The 21,206-nt window shown below is 39.5% G+C and overlaps 1 protein-coding gene across 3 annotated transcripts in view; it reads left to right on the top strand.

Annotated features, from left to right (window-relative positions):
• The window catches only part of ATRN (attractin), a 147,740-nt gene that overhangs the window by 24,306 nt on the left and 102,228 nt on the right, over window positions 1-21,206 (top strand). For all 3 annotated transcript variants that reach the window (XM_013046046.2, XM_004772875.3, XM_004772876.3), the window contains exons 2-3: window positions 12,705-12,788; window positions 16,950-17,063. In XM_013046046.2, the coding sequence (XP_012901500.2) occupies window positions 12,705-12,788; window positions 16,950-17,063 (198 nt within the window). The remainder of the gene's footprint in view (window positions 1-12,704; window positions 12,789-16,949; window positions 17,064-21,206) is intronic.

The raw sequence follows: 21,206 nt of genomic DNA, 5'->3' as shown, positions 1-21,206 counted from the left end.
CATACAAGAAAAGCTCAAATTCCCACCAAGATGCATCATAATTGGACTCTTGAAATCTAAATGTGTGAGATAGATACAAGGTTAATACACAGAATTCAGTTGCTTTCCAATATACCAGGAATGAAGAAGTGGAATTTGGAATTAAAAACACAATACCATTTATATTAGCGCCGCCAAAAGTGAAATACTTAGGCATAGGTCTAGCAAAATGTGTAGAAGATCTATATGAGGAAAGCTATCAAAGAACTAAGTACATGGAGATATATTCCCTGCTCATGGGTGAGAAGATATCAGTTCTTCCCTTTTTCCCAACTTGATCTATACAATCAAAATCCCAGTAAGTGATTTTGTCGATATTGACAAACTGATTGTAACATTTATATGGAGAGGAAAAAAGAAAAAAACCCAGAGTAGTCAGCACAATATTGAAGGAGAACAAAGTTGGAGGACCAACACTACCTGACTTCAAGACTTACTATAAAGCTACAGTAATCAAGATTGTTGGTATTGGTAAAAGAATAGACAAATAGATCAAGTATATACTTACAAATAGAGAAGTATATACTTACCTAAATATGTTTAGTATGTGTAATATGTATAAATATATACAGTATAAGTATATACTTAGGTTAAGTATATACGTATAATATGTAAGTATATACTTATGTAAATATATAGAGTATAAAAGCCTAGAAACCTAAGGGCCAAGAAGAAGTCTTGAAAGCCAGAGCGAAATGTTGGGGAACACCCATGCAGATAACAGATTTCTCATCTGAAGCATGGGGGCCAGTGGAAACAGCACACTATTTCTCAGGTGTTAAAATTATACAACTGTCATTTGTAAATTCTGTATTCAGCAAAACTGTCCCTCAGGAATTAAAGGGAAATAAACATTATCAGATGGTAGAAAATGAAAAGAATTTGTTGCTAGCAGATCTTTCATTAAAGATTGGCTAAAGGAAGTTCTTTGAGCAGGAGAGAAATGATGAGTCAATTGTGTAGCATCAAGAAAAAAGAAGGAACAATGGAGAGTCCTCCTGAGTGTTAGCAATCATATTTGATGACTGAATAAAAAATATAAAACTGGTGATGCCTGGGTGGCTCAGTTGGTTAAGCATTCGACTCTTGATTTCAGTTCAGGTCATGATCCTGGGGTCATATGATTGAGCTCCATGTTGGGTTCCTTGCTCAGTGGGGTGTCTGCTTAAGATTCTTTCTCCCTCGCCCTTCTCTCTCTCAAATAAAGTTTTTTAAAACAATCTAATACTAAATATGATGATATTTTAAGTGGTGAAGATAGGGGCTCCTGCGTGGATCAGTCAGGTGAGCATCCAGTTTTGGCTGGGTATGTCATCTTGGGGCTGTGGGGTCGAGCCCCACATCAATCTCTAGGCTGGGCAGGAAGTTTGCTTGAGATTTACCCATGCGCCGCTCCCCCCTCCCCCCAGTTCATGCATGTACTCTCTCTCAAATAAATAAATAAGATCTTTAAAAAAATAAAATGGTGAAGATAAAGGACCTAAATAGAAGTAGTAGAACATTATTACCAGTAGATTTTTCTAAGTCACATGTGTGTATTCTGGTGCCAATAGTAACTACGAAGAAAATACACAAAAAGATAAAAACAATATAAGTAAATCAAGACGGAATCTTAAAAAATGTTCAGATGACCCACAGAAAGACAAAAAGAGAGAAACAGAATGAGAACCAGAGAAAACAATATAAGGCAAATAATAGAGTGGCTGACTTAAGCCTTAACATATCTGTAATTACTATAAATGTAATAATTACCTAAAATGGAAATGCAAATTGGATGAAAAAATGTGATCCAAATACATGCTGCTTGTAGGAAAGTCACTTCAAATTCAACAACATATGTAGGTAGAAAGTAAAAGAATGAAAAACATATACCATGCTAGAATTAATTGAAAAAAAGAGAGGGTAGGAATGGTTATGCTAATAACTGACAGATTATGCTTTAGAGCAAAGAAAATTATAGAAATAAAAAGGAACATTGCCTAAAGATAAAATGACAGATTAAATGTTGCCAGGGGTTAAGAATGTAAAGTGGTTGTTGGGTGGGGAGAGTATGTGGGAGGGAGCTGTATGGTTACATTGGGGCAGTATGAGGAATCCTTGTGCTGGGTCCATTTAGTATTTTGACTGGTGGTAGATGCATGAACCTACACAGGTAAAAGAATTGGGCAAAACTTAAACACGCATGTGAGTATAAGTAAAAATGTGGACATTTGAATAAGATTGACTTATCAACGTCAGTATTTTAGTTGTGATATTTTACTGTAGTTTTAAAAAAATGTTACCATTTAGGAAATTTGGTCAATGTATGTAAGGAATCACTCTGTATTATTTCTTATAACTGCATGCTTTCTTATATTGTGAATCTATTATCTCAACTAAAATTTAAACTGTTAAAAGGAAACAGGTTCAGGGAGGCATGAAGACATGACAGCTAACTGCAGTGTTGGGTTCTGGCTTGGACAGAAAAAGGATATTAGTGGAGAGACAGAAGAGTCAGCCATTAGAATGTTTAGAAACAGACTTTGAAATAAATGATGGCTTTAAGAGTTTAAACAATTTCAGTAAAGAGAAAATATAAAAAAGAATTAACAGAAACTGAAGATATCGGTAACTGATTTTAGGAATCTTAGATGCAGATGGAAAGAGAATTAACGAATAAGGTATGCTGGGAAAACATTCCTCTGCAGAAGCACTGAGAGACAGAGGGCTGAAAAATAGTCTGTCATTTGTGAACTTTCTTGTGCTCTCTCTTTTTCACACACACACAGTGGTTTTCCTTGAACCATTTGAGAGACATCTATCTCATGGCTCTTGACCCTTTAAAATACTTTAGTGTGTATTTTCTAAAGGTAGTGATCATTGTAAGAGACTTAAGAGACTTAAGTCTTAAGGTGGTATAGTTTTTTGCCTTCAGTATGCTTAACATTGATATAGTACCTTTATCTAGTATATTGTTTGTACTACATTTTTTCAGTTGACCTAGTAATGTCCTTTTATATTATTTCTTCCGCCCCTTCCATTACCAGATCCAGTCTAGGTTTGGGTACTGCAACTAATTGTTATGTCTCTGTAGCCTGCTTTAATGTAGAACATGGGTCAGCAAATCTTTTCTGTAAAGAACTAGATAGTAAATATTTTCTGCTTTGTCTCTGTACAGTTACTTCTGCTCTTGTAACATGAAGTAGCCATTAACAATAAGTAAGCAAAAGGGCTTGGCTGTGTTCCAAAAAAATTTATTTACATGAACAATCAGCAGGCAGGATTTAGCCTAAGGACTGTAATTTGCTGACTCCTGATGTAGAACATTTCTACTGCCTTTCTTCCTTTTTAAAGAAAAATTATATTCACACTCTTTCATGGATAGATTCCCCCCCCCCCGCCCCCATTTTAATCCAGTTCTTTATTTTGCTTTTGTTTCATATTTCCTCATGGTTAGATTCAAATTATACATCCTTGGTCAGAATACTGCATAGGTGAAGGTTGGCCCTTCTCAGGATCTCATACCTGGAGGTGTATGATACCTCTATTTCCCTTATTTTTTATATTAATTTTATTCTCCTGTTTGAGGTGTTGTCTGTCCCCCCCCCCCCAACTACCTATTTTATTCCTCCTTGCAACTTATAAGCAATATGAGGGAAACACCTTAAAACCGTGCATATAAACTGCTCCTCATTAGGTTTTCCTCCTGCTTTTTTAACATCCATGGATGTTAAAAATATCTTAACACTCCTCTCAGTAATTAATAGAATAAAGATTTTATTTTATTTTATTTTTTTTAAAGATTTTATTTATTTATCAGAGAGGGCGGGGGGAGAGAGCGAGCACAGGCAGACAGAATGGCAGGCAGAGGCAGAGGGAGAAGCAGGCTCCCTGCTGAGCAAGGAGCCCGATGTGGGAATCGATCCCAGGATGCTGGGATCATGACTTGAGCCGAAGGCAGCTGCTCAACCAACTGAGCCACCCAAAACACTTGTCCTAATTGACATACAGAGGATACTATACCATACAGTTACTGTGCTCTTCGAAATAATCATAAATCAAAAAGGAAATCACCCTGGGAATTTGAAATTTTGAGCTGAAAGATAATGAAAGTATTAAATATGAGAACTATGGGTACAACTAATGCAATGGTGAGAATGAAAGGGTTTTAAATGTATATACTAAATAAGAAGAAAGGGTGGAAGTCAGTGATCTGTTTTCAACTCAGGAAAATACAAAAACTGCAAAAATATACTCAAAGTCATTAGAACAGAAAAAGCAAAATTGAGGGGAGCCTGGATGGCCGTAGAGATTATTTAAATAAAATATATATGTATGAAAGAAAAGACAAAATTGATAAGCTGCTGAAGAAATTGATAAAAAAACAAATTACCGATCAATAATAAGGAGGACATCACTATAGATCCTACATGCATTGGAAAAATCGGAGGATATTAGTTAATAAGTTTATTCCAATAAATTTGAAAAATTTAGATGAAATGGCAAACTCTAGTAAGACCAACTTGCATAAAAGAGATCTCCAGGCCCAGAAGGTTTTACAAATGAATTCTTCCAAACGTTTACAAGAGAAATGTCACCAATCTTAGACTCTCCTACAGATAGGAAAATAGGTGAAATTCCTTTCCTGTTCCAGATAATTTTGTTATCAAAACTTAACAAATAAAAAGCAGGTCAGTTTAACTTACGAAGCTGTAAAACAGATTTAAAATATTTGCAAACTGTATCCAGCAAAATATAAAAAGAATCATGATCAACTTGGGTTTATTTGAGAAATTCAGTGTCAATTTAATATTTGAAAATCAATATCATTCACAGCATTAATAGAATAAGAGAGAAAAAGCAAATGATCATTAGATACACAGTTTTAAAAAAAAAACTAGAATTCGACACTCACTAATGTTAAAAATCTTTAGTAAACTAGGAATAGAAAGGTACTTCCTTAATCTGGTTTAAGTAAGGGTTTTACAAAGAACATATGGTGAAATACTGAAAGTTTTCCCCTGAGATTGAGAACAAGACCTCACCAGTTTTTGCCAGTCACCAGTTCTTTTCCATGTCATAACAGATCTTAACTAATTACAATAAGGCCAGAAAAATAATAAAGTCATAAATACTGGAAAGGAAAAAAATGAAAGGTTTTTTTTTTTTTTTTGAACAGAGGATATGCTTGTATTATTCATAGTTTTTGCCTGGGATAACCAGGAGAATGGTGGTGCTATCACAGAGATGAAAATTCCATTATTAAAAATATATATAGGTAGTATTTAATGTTTTTCAATAGTATGAGATCAGTATGACTTCGTGCAGAGAAGCAGATTGAGGTGGAGCCCTGGGGCATTCCTATAACTAGAGGCTGACTGGGACAAGAAGGTGGGCTTATCAGAGGGGACTGAGAAGAAGCTGTGAATTGAGAACAGGGGGGTTTTGGAAACCAAGTGAAGAAAGTATTTTATTTATTTATCTATCTATTTATTTATTTATTTAGCTCAGAGATTTTATTTATTTATTTATTTTAGAGATTTTATTTATTTATTTGACAGAGATCACAAGTAGGCAGAGAGGCAGGCAGAGAGAGATAGGAAGGGAGGCAGGCTCCCTGCTGAGCAGAGAGCCCGATATGGGGCTCCATCCCAGGGCCCTGAGATCATGACCTGAGCCGAAGGCAGAGGCTTAACCTACTGAGCCACCCAGGTGCCCCAAGAAAGTATTTTAAGAAAGTGGGAGGCATTGGGTGCTGGGGTGGCTCACTCGGTTAAGTGTCTGCCTTCTGTTCCCGTCATGGTCCCCAGTCCTGGGATCAAGCTTTATGCTCAGTGGGGAGCCTGCCTCTGCCTGCCATACACCCCTGCCCCCTGCTGCTTGTGCTCCCTCTCTCTCCCTAGCAAAAATAAAGAAAATATTTTTCTTTTCTTTTTTTTCTTTCTTCCTTTCTTTCTTTCTTTCTTTCTTTCTTTTTTTTTTAAAGAAAGAGGTATCAACTATTTCAAAGGCTCATATACCTTAACTAAGGGATTTTGGGGGGCTGGGGAAGTTAGGATTAAAGCTAACTAGCTGAAATGGGGTAAGAAATTAGTAGGTTAGAGAGTTGTCAGTGAGAGATAATTCTCAAGACTTGCTGTAAAAGCACAGAAGTGATAATAGCACAAGTGGAACCTAAGGTGAAGGAAGTTTATTATTTTATTTTTTAAAAAAGATTTTATTTATTTATTAGGCAGAGAGGCAGGCAGAGAGAGAGGGGGAAGCAGGCTCCCTGCTGAGCAGAGATCCCCCGCGGGGCTCGATCCCAGGATCCTGGGATCATGACCTGAGTTTAAGGCAGAGGCTTTAACCCACTGAGCCACTCAGGTGCCCCAAAAGTTTATTTTTTAAGAAGGAAATCTGAAAGCTCATCTCATGCTGATCCAGTAGATAGAAGTGTGGGGTTGGGGTTGGAATCAGGTTTGTTCTGCTGGTACCCTTGATTGAGTAGAGAATTCTGGACCCAGGTAGAGGATTTAACCCTAGATGAATTTAGATAGTTTATACATTGTAACCAGGGGAAAGCACATGCATTTAGTAATGGGAAGAAAATGTAGTTCTCCTAATTTATTTCTTCTTCTACAACTATCCACTTAGTGTCATTAAGATGCCAGGCACGCTTCTAGGCACTGGAAATAGAGAACAAAAGAGACAAAAATCTTTACCGTTATGAAGTTTACATTCCACTGGGGGAAAATACACATGAAATGAGTAAAGGAATCCACTGATCAGCAGTTGAAATTGGAAAGAGGGAAGAGGATTTGGGAAGTTGAAAGATATTAATGCATAAAAGTGAGCTGGCCAGGAAAATGGAAGGATTGTTGTCTTATAGTGCTGAGAACCTATTTGAGATGTGTGTTTATAAATGTGAAGTGAGACCAGTCAGCACAACGTTGTGTCTCTAGTTTTAGCCAGCTACTTGGTTGCACATACAGAGTAAGCAGAGTTGGGTTCAACCAGGTTTAGAGTTTTGTTGTATGTGTTAACTTCAACTTGCTAAGATGCCATTGAATGTAAAGTACACCTTTATCTTGCATACCACTAAGAAAGAAAAACCACTTCCTTTAAACTGTGACATGCCATTGACTTTAATAGTATATCTTGATTTCTGAACTATTAGGGGAAGAGGCTCCATCACAGAATTGGCAAAATTTGTGGTTGGGGTGGTTTTACTTGAAAGCAACAGAAAATCCAAACATAAATGGATTTTAGCCAAGAGGGATATGAGGAACATGGCAGCCTGATAAGAACATGGCAGCCTCGGTGAGTCTTGCTTCCCTGGCTCTCACAACTGCAAGCACTTTGCTTTTCTTGAACCAGCTTGCTGGGGGGACCTATAGGAAACTCTAGGATCTAGGATCTGTTGTGATCCTCCCAGACAGAGAACTGGTGTATAGCCGGGCCAGTGTAGCAAGGGACAGAGACCGTAAAGCTTCAGATCCTGGATGGTGTGATATAGTAGATCTTCCTGACGGCCACAAGGTCAATATGTTGCTAAGTCGATGGGGAGAATCTCACCAGAGCTTGAGACAAGGGGATTACTGGGAGAACCTGGAAGCAGCAAAGATTCATTCCTTGATGATGGAAGTATAAGATGGTGTAACCACTTAGGAAGCAATTATGGCAGTTTCTTTAAATCTGATTTATCAATTTTGATCCAGTGATTTCACTTTTACTTATTTATCCAAGAGGAGTGTCCACACACATCCACACAAAGGCTTGTACACTAGTGTTCTTAGAAGCTTTATTCATGTAACTATGTAATCCAAGTGTCCATCAGCAGGAGAATGAATAAACAAGCTGTGGTATATTCATGCAGTAGAATGCTACTCAGCAATGGGACGGAACCAACTACTGATACACATCATACTGAGAAGCATCAGGCTGATCAAAAGAAGCAAGGCACAAGAGTGTCTCTGTACGCTTTTATTAAATCATATTGTATAAAACTGGTCTCTAGTGATGGAAATAAGATCAGTGTTGGGAGAGATTAACTGCAAAGTGGTATGAAGGAACTTTTGGGGGTAACAGACCTGTCTTATGTGCTGTTTGGGAGGGTTCCACATGTATATACACTTGTCACAACTTAAGAAATTGTACATTTAAGATGCCATTTGTATATAAATTGCTCCTCTCTAAGATTGATTTAAAATTTTGGTTGGAAGGAAGCAAATCGGTATAGCAGTCACACGAAATGTGAAAAATTATATTATGCTGGTAAAACTGTCAGGCTAGGTTAAGAAACAAAACCTAAACCATGTCCTGTTTAGAAAAAAGAAACTTTTGAAAATTTGATGAGGAAATATGAAAAATAAAGAATTGAATAAAGATCTGTGGCCCAGGAAGACAACAACAAAAAATCAGTAATTATAATAATAGATAAGATGAAACCTGAACATCAAACTATATAAATGGTTATTATCATGATAAAGGGGACAGTTTATGACAGTCTAAAAGTTACAAACTTATTTGGCTAAATAGCTAAATAAGGCAAAAATAACATGGTAAATGTGTCATGGTGTGGGATTTCAATACACCTTTCTCAGAAATAGGTCTAGTAGGTAACGGGAGAATATGAGGGAGTTGAATAGTGCATTCAGTAAACTGAATTACACATGAATCAGTACTGGTTCACATTCCTACGATAGATTGCCTTTTTTTTTGTTTTTTTTTTTTTTAATGTCTGAGGAACTTTGATCAAAGTTTAACGATGTCCAACACACTTGACCACAAAGAAAAGCTAAACAGGTGAGAAAAGTTGAGGTTTGTGGGTTGTTTTTTTTTTAAATAGGCCACTTTGCTTGGTAATAATACCAATATACTTTAATAATAATTAAAAAGAAATAATAATAAGGTGGCTCCTTTGAAACCTGCCTCCTATGGAGGGTTCCCCTATTTTCCCTGTATGTTTGTAGTGCAGAATCACCCCCAGTGTATTCTTGAATTGGAAACTTGGTAGAAGCAAGGAGTTACTAATTCTCTGTATCTGGTTTCCTATTGTTGAAGAGTCTTTCTGTTTCAATCAGATGACTTTGTGTGACTGCTGGTGAAGTGAGCACAGGCAGTACCAGTGTGTGTACCTGCATCACCAGTGATAATATAAAACTTGACCTGAAAGTGTAGTTGATACTCCTGACCTTCCCCTTTCAATAAACACTCTACTGGCCATTCACTAGAACACAGAGAATTTCACGTTAACAATGTAAAAGAAACAAGAATATCTAATATGGGGGGTAGGGAGGGGACATGGAGAAGAGCATGCTCTCACGTCCTGCTCGTGCAAATGTAAATTGTTACAGCCATTTTGGAAGTAATTTGGCAGCTTGGCTAACAATTAAAATTCATCTTCCTTTGGCCCAGTAATCCTCCTCCTAAGATTCTATTCTTAGAAATTAAAGCACAAGTAAGGCCATATGTATAGAGATATTTATTGCAGCAATGTGCATAATGCCAGCTGACTGAAAACAAAATGAATGTTATTAGGAGAAAGGCAGAAAAAAATGCTATCCCAGTAGGTTAGAAGATAATGCTCCATGGAAAAAATGAATGGGGACTCATACCTGTTTTATTAAAACTCCCAGAGTTTTGTTGGCGTGAGAAAAAGGAAGATGTGGAAAAGTTTGCATAATTGTGTAGCCAAACATTAATTGAAGAGAGCTGTGCATATATCATGGGCTCATAAGTATGAAGAAAACTAGTTAAGAATGCTTACGAGGTGGTTAAATGTTTATCTTAGTGTAGGGTGGTTGGGAGTACTTGGGGAGAGAAGTTACAAAGGGAGAATTGTCCTTCAGTTGACAAAAGGCTATCTGTGATCGTAACTATTTGTTATTTGTAAAATTATATAAATGCTAGATTTAAAGATACTCAGTGAATATTTAAAATTAAAACGATCTATTTCTTTTCTAAAAGTGGTGCTGATTTGCCAAGGCCTGAGTATGTCTATGTATATGAAATACATAGAAACTCTTGGAAGCAAAACAAGCATAGTAAAAAACCAGGAAACTTTCTGAGCTAGAAGGGCCTAAATTGTGTCCACACACACATACACAATGAACCAGTAACCAGTGGGAACTGTATTAGCCCATAAACATGGAGAGGCCTCTGTGGTTGTTGGTTGGTACTGCTCTTCATGGACCTTTGCATTTCTTTGGTTTATCATTCTTGGTGTTGGCTTTGTGTTCCACCCCGTAGCATGATGGCTGTGTTGCTGAGATGGAGTTTGGGGCACAAATTGCACCTATGAGAGGCACCTATGGGGCACCTATGAGAGGAAGGGGCAGGAAGCAGAATTGGGTAAAGGAAGAAGTTGAACTTCAATTCAGGCCTGACAAAGGGGAGCTTATAGAGCAAAGGATTGTGTATCAGAGTTGTTTAGTGTTGGATTGAAATGTTCCAGCCTTTCTACCCTCTCTGGTTTGAGCTGCCCTGGGCAAGGCATGACTTGGGGCAAGGCACCTCCTGAAGAAACTGACACTGGGAGGCTGGCTGCCTGTTGATGAGACAGTAAATCCTTCTTCAAAAGGGAGATTTATGTGATATATCTCCCTGTCTACCACAGTGTCTTTCTTAAGAATGAAAAAATAGTGCCTGGAAGCTCTCCATCAAGACTTGCCCTCACATCCAAGTATTAGATTACATGCTGTGACAGAGACTGGCAGTGACCTTTTTGGCCTCTGTCCGTCCCCTTTGCTAGTAAAGGGAATCCTGATTTTTCATTGAGTACACGGTCATCTGGAATAATGGCTACATTTCCCAGCCTCCCTCTCCATTTAGATATGTCAGTAACTTTTGGCTGAGGGGATGTAAGTTGAATTGTCCTGTTTGACTTAAGAGGGAGGAGATGTGCATCTTGTTTTCTTTTCCTTCCTGCTGGGTAGAATGTGGGAATAAAAGCTGGAGTGGAGCAGCTGTCTTGGATTATTAGGTGGAAGCCACATGTTGAGGATGACAGGGCAACAAGGTAGAAGAGCATTAGGTCCCTTTCTATAACCTATTGGTTATAGAATTCCCTTATGTGCTCTGTATTTCTTTGGACTTTATATCTTGGTTAAGCCATTACAATTTACATTTTTCTGTCAGTTGGGCTAGAACCTAATCTTAACTGATACACATTTCTAGTCAGTTGTTGGCAGGGAACACACAACACCATGATTGGCTCAGACTAACAATTTGGGGGTAAAATGGATATTGGGAATAAGTCATGGAGATATCAATATCCAGGTAAGTATGGCAGAGGGAGAGAAGGGGAAAGAAGCCAAGGGATTTGCAGGTGATGATAATTGTGATGGATCATGGAATCTTAACTAGGTAAGGGGAAAGTCAAGTGTGTGGGTTGTGAGTGATGAACAGGAAGAAATCAGTGGATTGGAGTTCCCCATAGGGCTGATGACTTCCTGGAAAAGGGGAAATGAATTTGAGACAAAAGATATGGTGGTCATAGCATAGGATGCCTAAAATGAAGATTTTGGTGCTTTTGCTCTCACAAATAATGGCGGGGCCCAGAGGAGTGGATGGCTTATGTGGAGTGGAGGAAAAGACCGTTAATGGTGAAGTTAAGAAATGGAGAGCTGGAGTTCTGATTGAAACATCTTGAATGTTGATGTAGTTGAATGGAAGGCAGTGAGCTAGATGCTAGTATCAGTGGGTGAGAAGGAGTAACTGGGATGCCAGTAGTTAACTCAGAAAGTAGGGGAGGCAGATCCAGAGGAGAACATCTATTTCAGAAAGGCTGACACTGGTGATGGAAGAGGGAGGAAAAATCATCTAGAAACAGCAGTGAGGAAGGAAATAACATCCTTCTTAAATATTAAAAAGTTATATATAGTAAAAGATAACAGACACAAAATATAAAGAAAAAAGTAAACTGAGAAAATATATTTATAGTGTATTTAAAATGCAGATGGGAGCTCCTTAATATAAAAAGAGCTCCTAAACATTAATTTGAAAAAGACAACTTGGTGGCAGAGTGGGCGCAGAATATGGAATTTTAATTCACAAAGGAGGAAATGCAAATGACCAAAACATATGAGAAGATATTCAAGCTTCAGGGTTAGTAGCAGTCCAAACATTAATGAGATATGAGGATATGCCTATCATATTGGCAAGACCTAAAAATACTGACAAACTTCAGACTTGGCAGGAGTGAGGGAAGACGGGTTCTGGAGGACACTGCTCATGGTGTGTGGTAGATTGCTTTCAGAAGAAGGTGAGTGTGATGGGTCCATTGTGTGTTGTAGCTTGATGTGCTTGCCCATCTCAGTTGTGTTCCCCACAGTGTTACTGTATTAGATACAGTTGTACCTGTAACTGTGTGATCTTACTTTTTAAAAACCAACTGATATTTATAAGTAAGTTCTTGTAGCCATTTTCATGGTACAAAGTATGGATTTCTTGTTGCAGCTAGAAAGATTTAGGTATGTTTTTGTTTATTCCTGTTAATTTTAGTGTATTTGTACCCCCTTTTCTTAAGTTTATGGCAAGTATTCTTTTCACCCAGATTAGTATACTCTAACTATCCAGTGATTCTCTTCTGGTTATGCATTAATATACCACTATGTTTAACTTTTAAGAAAGATATTGATATGTGAAATTTTGATGGACCTAAGTGTTTTTTTGTTTTTTTTTTTTTTTAATTTGCCTTACAGACTAACTGGATCTTCTGGGTTTGTGACAGATGGACCTGGAAATTATAAATATAAAACGAAGTGCACATGGCTCATTGAAGGACAGTAAGTAGTAATGCCTGTTTTATTTTCCAAGCTCAGTGTGGCATTACTTTTTTTTTATAAGCAAAATTAACAATCTGTAAAATAAAGTATTTAAAATGTATTTTATTTGATAACTTTTCATCTGACAAGTGAATTTATTTTTCTTAATCTTCATTGTTAATCTGAAAAAAGTTTTGTGTCGATTTAAAGCTGTGAATGAATTGTTCATACCAGAAATTTGTATATTCAATTATAATCGTTAAAACTTGAATATTTGAAATGGTTTGCTTAAAGCAGTAGACAATTACAGTCTTATAACATTTTTGTAACTGCCTATTTTTATTGTGGGCAGGAAAATAAAAATAACTGTTACTGTTCAAATGGCTTCTTCTCTGGGCCTCCTATACCCTCCAGCTCTTGCCTTTTCCTTCTTCTCTCGTGGCTTTTTTTTTTTTTTTAAAGTAGGATCCATGCTGGACATAGAGCCCAGTGTGCAGCTTGAGCTCGTGACTCTGAGATCAAGACCTGAGCCAGAATCAAGAATCAGTTACTTATTTGTCTGAGCCACCCAGGCACCTCTCTTTATGGCAGATCTTTAAAGCAACGTTTCTCAAACTTTGTGGTCTTAGGACCCCTTTACGTTCTTAAATTTTGAGATTTCCAAATAATTTTTGTTTGTATGGATTATATCTATGTTTATTATTATTATTATAAATTAATATCAAAGAAATTCTTCATTAAATCATTTAAAAACCTACTACATGTCAGCCCATGTGACATTTCTATGAAAAAATAAACCCTATATTTTTTAAAAAATCAGTGAAAAGAATGGTATTGTTTTACATTTTTATAAATTTCTTCTGTGGCTCGATAGAAGATAGCTAGATTATTATATTTTCTTCTGCATTCACTTTGTTACAGTAAGTTATTGTGGATGAAGTATGTGAAGAAAATTAGTCTTGAATATGTAGTAGAAAAAGGAAGGAGATTTTGATAACCCTTTTAAATAATTTTGGATGGTTTCTTGATACACCATCAAACATCAAAGCTTGACAAGTGGTAATTTCTTTAAAGTGAATTGCAGTGTGGAATCTGAAACAGTGTTCAATGTTCATGAACTTCGGTAACTTAAGTTAAAATCTGTTGGTTTTCTTATGCTCTGGAATGGCTCTTTAACCCTTGGATGGTTCTGTAACAGAACATATGGGTTATTTGGAAACTCGTAGTTTTCTGAATTATGCAGATCGTTTAAATTTTGATATATTTCATGACATAACATGAAAAGAAATCACTTGGTTAACGTCACCATTAATCTCATTGGAAAGTTCGAAGCACCGGGAAGTTGCATCTGGGTGGCAGATGCAAATATTCCATAACTCTAATTATTGCTTGAAAGCTTACATTTTATCTTTGGCACCAAATACTGTCAGTTGTTTTCTTTGAAGTGACAGACTTGCTTTGTTCATTTTTTTTCAAAAAGTATCTAGCAGATATACAAGTCTGAGTAACCATAGTTTGTTAGTTCTTTTTTTTTTTTTTTTTAAGATTTTATTTATTTATTTGACAGAGATCACAAGTAGGCAGAGAGGTAGGTAGAAAGAGAGGTAGAAGCAGGCTCCCTGCTGAGCAGAGATCCTGATACGGGGCTGGATCCCAGGACCCTGGGATCATGACCTGAGCTGAAGGCAGAGGCTTTAAACCACTGAACCACCCAGGTACCCTGTTAGTTGTTCTTCTAAGTAAAAATGATAGATGACGTTCTGGGAAAAAGAGCAATTGGTTCAGCTCACCACCCAAATGATTGCAAGAGTGATTTTCCTTGAGACCACTGTCCTGTGCTGGGCTGTAGAAGTGCTTTGTTCGTACTTCCTGTCCTGTCCTGTTAAATATTCAAAAGTTGTATACTCGTGGTTCAAGACAATGACATTAATCATTTTTACCGCTTAATATAGATACCCTTACACAAAACCCATTTTTCCTTTTTCTGTGAGCGTGTAGTGGTGAAGAATAACAGGGATTACTGGTCCAGTTTGGTGCTTCTGCCTCGCTCTGTCCCAAGGTGCTGGCAGTATCTTTCTCCCCACATCGCTCCGCACCTAGTAAATACCAACATGCTGATAAAGGCACGTGATATTTTAGGATTATCCTGAACATAGATTTGACCTCCTAGACTGCCTCAAAGAGTCTCAGGGCCCCTCCCAGCATCGCGAGGCCCACAGCTCCAGAACTGCTGCTTTAAGGAGTTGTTTGCCTCTATGCTTTCTGTCAGTTCATTCCGATCTGACGTCCTTCTGTAGCAGTCCTCTGAAGGCTCCTGGTTGGTCCTCCTCAGCCTAAGGGGTGCTCCTGTTTGGTCCTCCTCAGCCTAAGGAAAACCTTTAACTCCTCTTTCCCCTTATCCCCATATTCAGCCTGTCAGTAAGTTCTGCCCGTTTTCCCTCTAGAATGCCTTCCCAGTCCATCTACCTTCTCCTTTTCATCTTCATCTCTGCCATTGCAAGACACCAACCATCCTGTCTTTCCTGGGCCACCGTGATAGCCTTGAAATTGGCCTCCCGGCTTTTGCTGTTGCACCTTGCCCATCTCTCACTTCTCATCTCGTGTGGTGTCCTCTGTTTTCTATGTTGCAGACACACTGATTTTTTTCATGTTGCTTGGACACATCAACCTCTTTCTCACTTGGATTTAAGACTGTACTGTTCCCTGTGTCCGAAACATGGTTCCCTATCCGTCTCACATGGCTTATCTCTTGTTCTCAAATCTTCTAGAGGTTTCTGGGGGTAATTCCCTACCACCTGTTGTACACATCACATTCCTTTCATGTCTTCACAAGAGCCATCATCAGATGAGTTAACTTGTTTATGAACTTACTTAGTTGTTTGCTTAGAGATGTTAGCTAGATGAGTGTGGAGTAGAGGGAAGGCCTAAGGCTGGAGACATATAATTGGGCATCGCCAGGATATAAACAGTGTTAATATTACCAAGAGGTTTTTGAGTGGAGTGTTTGGGTGGAAGCCAGGTTTGAGAGCAAAGAGGGTGAGTGGGATGTGAGGAAACAGAGAAAGCAAAGTCTTGTGTGGAGCTTCACTGTCTTCAGCAGAGAGAGATAATAGCTGGAAGGAGAGTTGAGATTTGACATTTTTATGTTTTGTTATTTTTGGTAAAATACGTGATACTTAAAGAGATTAACATGAGGATGTGGAAAGTTCCAGATGAGAGGAAGATGTGGGGTGGTTGAAAGATGGACAGAGGAGTGGGTGGGTGTATCTGTTTTGGAAAATGGGGAATTGGGAGATTTTTGTCTGGGTGCTGAGCTTAAGCAGGGAGGTGGCACCAAATGGTTTGAAATAGTAATTGGGAGTGAGCAGCAGTTGTGGAGAAGGAGAGAGAGAATGAGTAGTGGCATTGCTGGCAGAATTGAAGTACCAGTTGGAAGTTGGTAAGCTGTGACCTGTCCTGAAACCAGCCTACCTAGTGGTCTTGAGGACCTCTAGAGGACCAGTGATAGGCTTAGTTTTCTTGGCATTTAATCTCAGTCAAAGAGGATAACTGGTGTCCTCTAGACCAGGCCTTGGCCAGGTAGTTGTATGGAAAGGCAGAAGGGTAGGCAAGTATAGAGAACTGGCAGTTGTGTTTGTGAAATGACGTGGTGTGGAATCTGAAGTTGGATAAGGAAGGAAGTGCAGAAACAGAAGGACTAATGGGTTGGTTCACGACCTGTTTAAAAACAGCCACTGTGGGGGCGCCTGGGTGGCTCAGTGGGTTAAGCCTCTGCCTTTGGCTTGGGGTCCTGAGATTGAGCCCTACGTCCAGCTCTCTGCTCAGTGGGGAGCCTGCTTCCTCCTCTCTCTCTGCTTGCCTCTCTGCCTGCTTGTGATCTCTGTCAAATAAATGAATAAATAAATATCTTAAAAAACAAACAAACAAAAAACAGCCACTGTACAGACTGTAAGGCCCAGAGAGGCATAGGTCAGGGTGATTTTGTTTACCATCGTGTGCTTCGTGGTCTCTTGCACACAGTAAGTAGGAAATAAATCTTCGACATATGAAGGAATGTCATTTATCTACTATTTATTTCTTCTCTCCCTGTGAGTTCTTTAAAAATCGATCTTTCTCCAGTTTCTTCTCAAATGTTTTATAGTTATGATGATTATTATAAACTGCCTCTCTTGTTCTTTTCAGGCCAAATAGAATAATGAGACTCCGTTTCAATCATTTTGCTACAGAGTGTAGTTGGGACCATTTATATGTTTATGATGGAGACTCAATTTATGCACCACTAGTTGCTGCCTTTAGGTAAGTTTCGTCACATAAGTAATAGTTAATCATTATTTGATTTCTGAATTCAGACTTACCTCCTAGATTGCAAACTCTTATGGTCACTTACCACCTTTATTTCATGGAGAAGGTGCTAGTTCTGGAGTCCTCTGTCACTTGTGCTCTAGGCCTGACTTGGTTTCCTGTAGCCACTGGGTAAGTTTCGGGGCTGAGTATTGGACCTCTTGTTTCAGTTTCCTCATCTATAAAATTATGGCAGTCGTATCAAGTTTACTCACTTCTTGTGGTGGTGGTGCAGTTTACATTTAAAAAATGTTTTGTGAGTAATATATTGGATATTATTTCTGTGAAAACTTTGGATCATGAACCAGTCACCTTGATCCTTGGGGTCCTCATCACGTAGGCCTTTCAAGAATTATTTGTTGAATTCGATCAAGTGTGTGTGTGTGTGTGTATTTATGTATATGCATTAATATGGCTGAGGAGGACTTTTTGGAAGAATACACAGAAAATGAAGAGTAACCTGTGGGAAGAGAGGAAAATGCTGATTATGGTTTTTTTTTTGGACAAGTGTATTCTTGATAAGTAGTTAAATGAAACAGCTTAACAATAACTATGTGGAGTGTTCTCTGTTGTTTTGGCATTTTCGTTTTTATTAACACTAAGTAGCTTTGTTGTTTATTATGTTTTTGACTACATGGGAATTCCAAACCATCCATTTTTCTTCCTTTTACTTGATAGAGAATTCATAAAATGTCTTTTTCCATATATAGCTATAGAGAGCCATAGCTGTCATTTTTTTCATCTGCAGCTGACTTTCTGGATTTCTTCTGACATTTTATTTCCCTGACGTTAAAAAGATATCAATTCAACAAATATATTTTGTATTCCTCACGTGGGGTTAGTCTTGACGTTTCATATCAGTGAGGAGGTAACAGAGAATAAACAGTACACAGCGGCCCAAGGACACAGGAAATCAGGGGACTAATGTGCCTTGATATTTCCTCCACTTCCTTCGGCTTAGAATTCTCTCCATCGTATCTTTAAACTAAGAACCAAGGTCATTTTCTGGGTTTCAGAGGTTCACCAATAGAGCCAAAGAATAGGGTAGATAGGCCATGCTAAGCAGTAAAATGTCATCATCCAAGTGTGGGGAGTACATACTTTTATGCCAGAATTTGAGGCATACCTTGGGTTATGTTAAGAGGCACCCCAAACTCCAATAAGCATGAAAACTGTCTATAATAGGATGTTTCCATGATAACACTTGCTGGGAGTTCTGGGGGTTCACTCAACACTGAGTTCATGACTCAGAATTCCTGGAGTCCCTATTATGTGCCGGGCACTCTGACTCAGCTTGCCAGTGGCCCTTGTGGGAACTTCAGCCAAGCAGGTGCATCGCCTTGTGGCTCCCCTGGACTGTATAGCTGATGAGCACACATGTGAAGCAACAGCAGCAACAAAGCAAGCAGGAGGCTGTAATTTTTCAGGTCAGTGACTTCTGAGAGAAGGCAAAGTATATGTACAAATAACTGGAAGGGTTTTATGGTTCTCTATAAAAGCTCATTAACTAATAATATAAATTAACACATGGATTATTTTAAAATTTAAACTAATAACATATTTAGTTTGAAGTTTCTGAAATAACAGTGAACAAATATGTGTTTGAAAATTGAAATTTGCCTGCAACATGAAACCCCTAGAAGCAGTGATGTGCAGAACACCTTGAAAACCACTGTTGAAGCCATGAGGGCACTGGCACAAGATGGGGGCTGAGGAGGGCTGTTGGGTCAGGAGAGCTTTGGAAGGAAGAATGAACCCCATGGTGACCTGCAGGCAGAGGAGGAGGCCGAATGGTGGGAGCCTGTGGGCACAAGGCCCAGCTAATGAGAACCCGTGGGATTCCGAAGGTGGGGACTGTGGGTGTCATTTCTGCCCAAGTCTCTCTGTCAACTCGGAGCAAATCAACGTGCTCTAGTTCTCAGTTTCTGCTGCCTCAGGTCCCAGTGCTCTACTGTGCTTTCTCTGAACTCCAAAGTCCCATTTGATTCTGAACTGGCTGATGGCCTTTATCTTTGACATATTGAAGTTCTGAATAAAATTTGTGTATCAGACCAGGTTCCGTTAGCAGACAGATCTGAGAGCCGCGGGGGCGGCAGGATTCTTCCAGCTCTACCACATTCTGTCTGTGGGACACCGACTTTCACAGATGTGTCAACAGAGCACCTCTGTGAACAGCCCTTCTGCTAGGGGCTGTCGCAGAGTGGGGAGTGGTAGTGGAGCGGGGAGAAGAGATTTCTCTTCTGAGAACTTTCTTCATCAGAACATTATTCTTTGGAGAGTTGGTGGTTTTTTCTGGCCGGGGGGAGGCATCTATTGATAGGGCAATTGTTGAGACTGTGACAGAGAGCTATTAGAAGAGCTTCATGAGAACAGGAATCCATCAGTTGTCCGGCACTCTGCTGACCCAGCCGTGGTCAGACCATGGCACACAGAGAAGCCGTCAAAGGCAGGTACCTCGCAGGTTCGTGGATCTTTCCACCAGGACCTAACCCTAACCCCAGCCCCGTCGCCAGACTCTGAGCTTGAACTTGAAGAATCTGGCTTCCCTTCCCCATCTCCCTGCCCCCGGGGGGCATCTCATCTTGCAAGGAGACAGGTGTGTCAAATCTAGGGTTACCAGGAAGCTCGACTGGTGTAGTTGGTGAAGGCAGGGTGTGCCCCAGGTGTGTTCAGAGAACCCAATTCTGCCTGGCACCATTCTACTGAATTAAGAAAATATCTTTGAACGGTGGTTTTCAAAAATTGTTCTGAACAGAGGTTTAAAATATAAGATTATACTGAACCCCAGGGCAGGCAGTTCTTGATTGGCTCAAGCTGAACATGTGGCTGCCCCCTAAGCCTTGGTTGAGTGTATTTATCTACCTGGGGGTAGGAGAGGAGGAGGGAGGTGGGAGGCGGCTCGTGGTGACAGTTGAATGGCACGCCTGCAGCATCGCTTTCTCACCCACGCACTTTCCATTGCCTTGTGTGCTGGGCCAAGGCTGTTTGTATTTATTTACCCTGTAGAAGTTTATTTTTGTCATAAACGGGTTGTTTTATTTTCACTGGGAGAAAGTGGCACATTCCAAAGCTGTCACAATGTCAGGTTTTCAAAGTGAAAAGAAGCCAGTGCCTGAGTTTCTCTGACAGTGAGGAAGCTGACCCCCTTTCTCCAGCATCACGTTTATCTGGTGCACGCAGCCCTCCACCCCTGCCGTGTGACTCTGCCCTTCCTCCCTCCGCCCAGCCTACTGTTCTGTCCCGCACACTTAAATGTCCCCACCATATGAGTAATAAACACCATGAGCCATCACTTACTGAGCACCTGCTAGTGTGAGGCGGTGTTTCAGGACTTATGTGCTGTAATAGTTTGTTATATCGCTGCGAGGCAGGCAGGATTTCCTCCTGGGCACTTTGAGGACACTGAGGTTCCCAGATGTCTGTGACATGCCCAGGCATGTGGATTGAGGATTGGTGTTCCCATCTCTGGTCCTGACGCTCATGCTAGGAGAAGAGTGTGGGTTTTCTGCATGTGATGAAGCCCCCAGTCATTCCTGAGGCAGTATTTCTTCTGGGAAGATTACTTCCAACATACCTGTTTCGAGGTGGCCCTCTAACAGGTACGTCCCTGCTCAGCATTTCAAGGGGTTTTGGTACATGAAATTGATGAAAGCATGATCACAGTTGAAACCTTCATGTAGGTCTCTAACAAAGGCCACCTTTCCCGAGAGACCTTCTCTAGCTGCCCCTTTCTAAAGTAGCACCTTTTAGGGGCACTTGGGTGGCTCAAAGGGTTAAAGTAGCACCTTTTGTTCTTTCACTGTTTTATTCTTAGCATTTATCTCTGCCTGGTGTTACATACACACACCTGTGTGTCGGGGCGGGGGTGGGGGTATATCTAGGCTCACTTGTCATTTCCCTGATGTGAATTTCATGGAGGCAGGGAGTTCTTCACTGCCATGTTTCTGGTACCTAGAACTGTGGCTCACATGCAGCATCAGTAAATATTGGTTAGCTGACTACACAGTGCAAAATACTTCAATGTTTTGTAAACTTGGAGCACCTTCGGAGTTCTCGAGTTCCTAGAATTCTGTCTTTATATTTAAAATCTTACTGAAT

The sequence above is a fragment of the Mustela putorius genome, unplaced genomic scaffold, assembly GCF_011764305.1.
Source record: "Mustela putorius furo isolate JIRA1106 unplaced genomic scaffold, ASM1176430v1.1 tig00000874_pilon_pilon_pilon, whole genome shotgun sequence".
Taxonomy (NCBI): domain Eukaryota; kingdom Metazoa; phylum Chordata; class Mammalia; order Carnivora; family Mustelidae; genus Mustela; species Mustela putorius.
The sequence above is the reverse complement of the archived record's forward strand: the minus strand, read 5'-3'. Positions and strand labels throughout refer to the sequence as shown.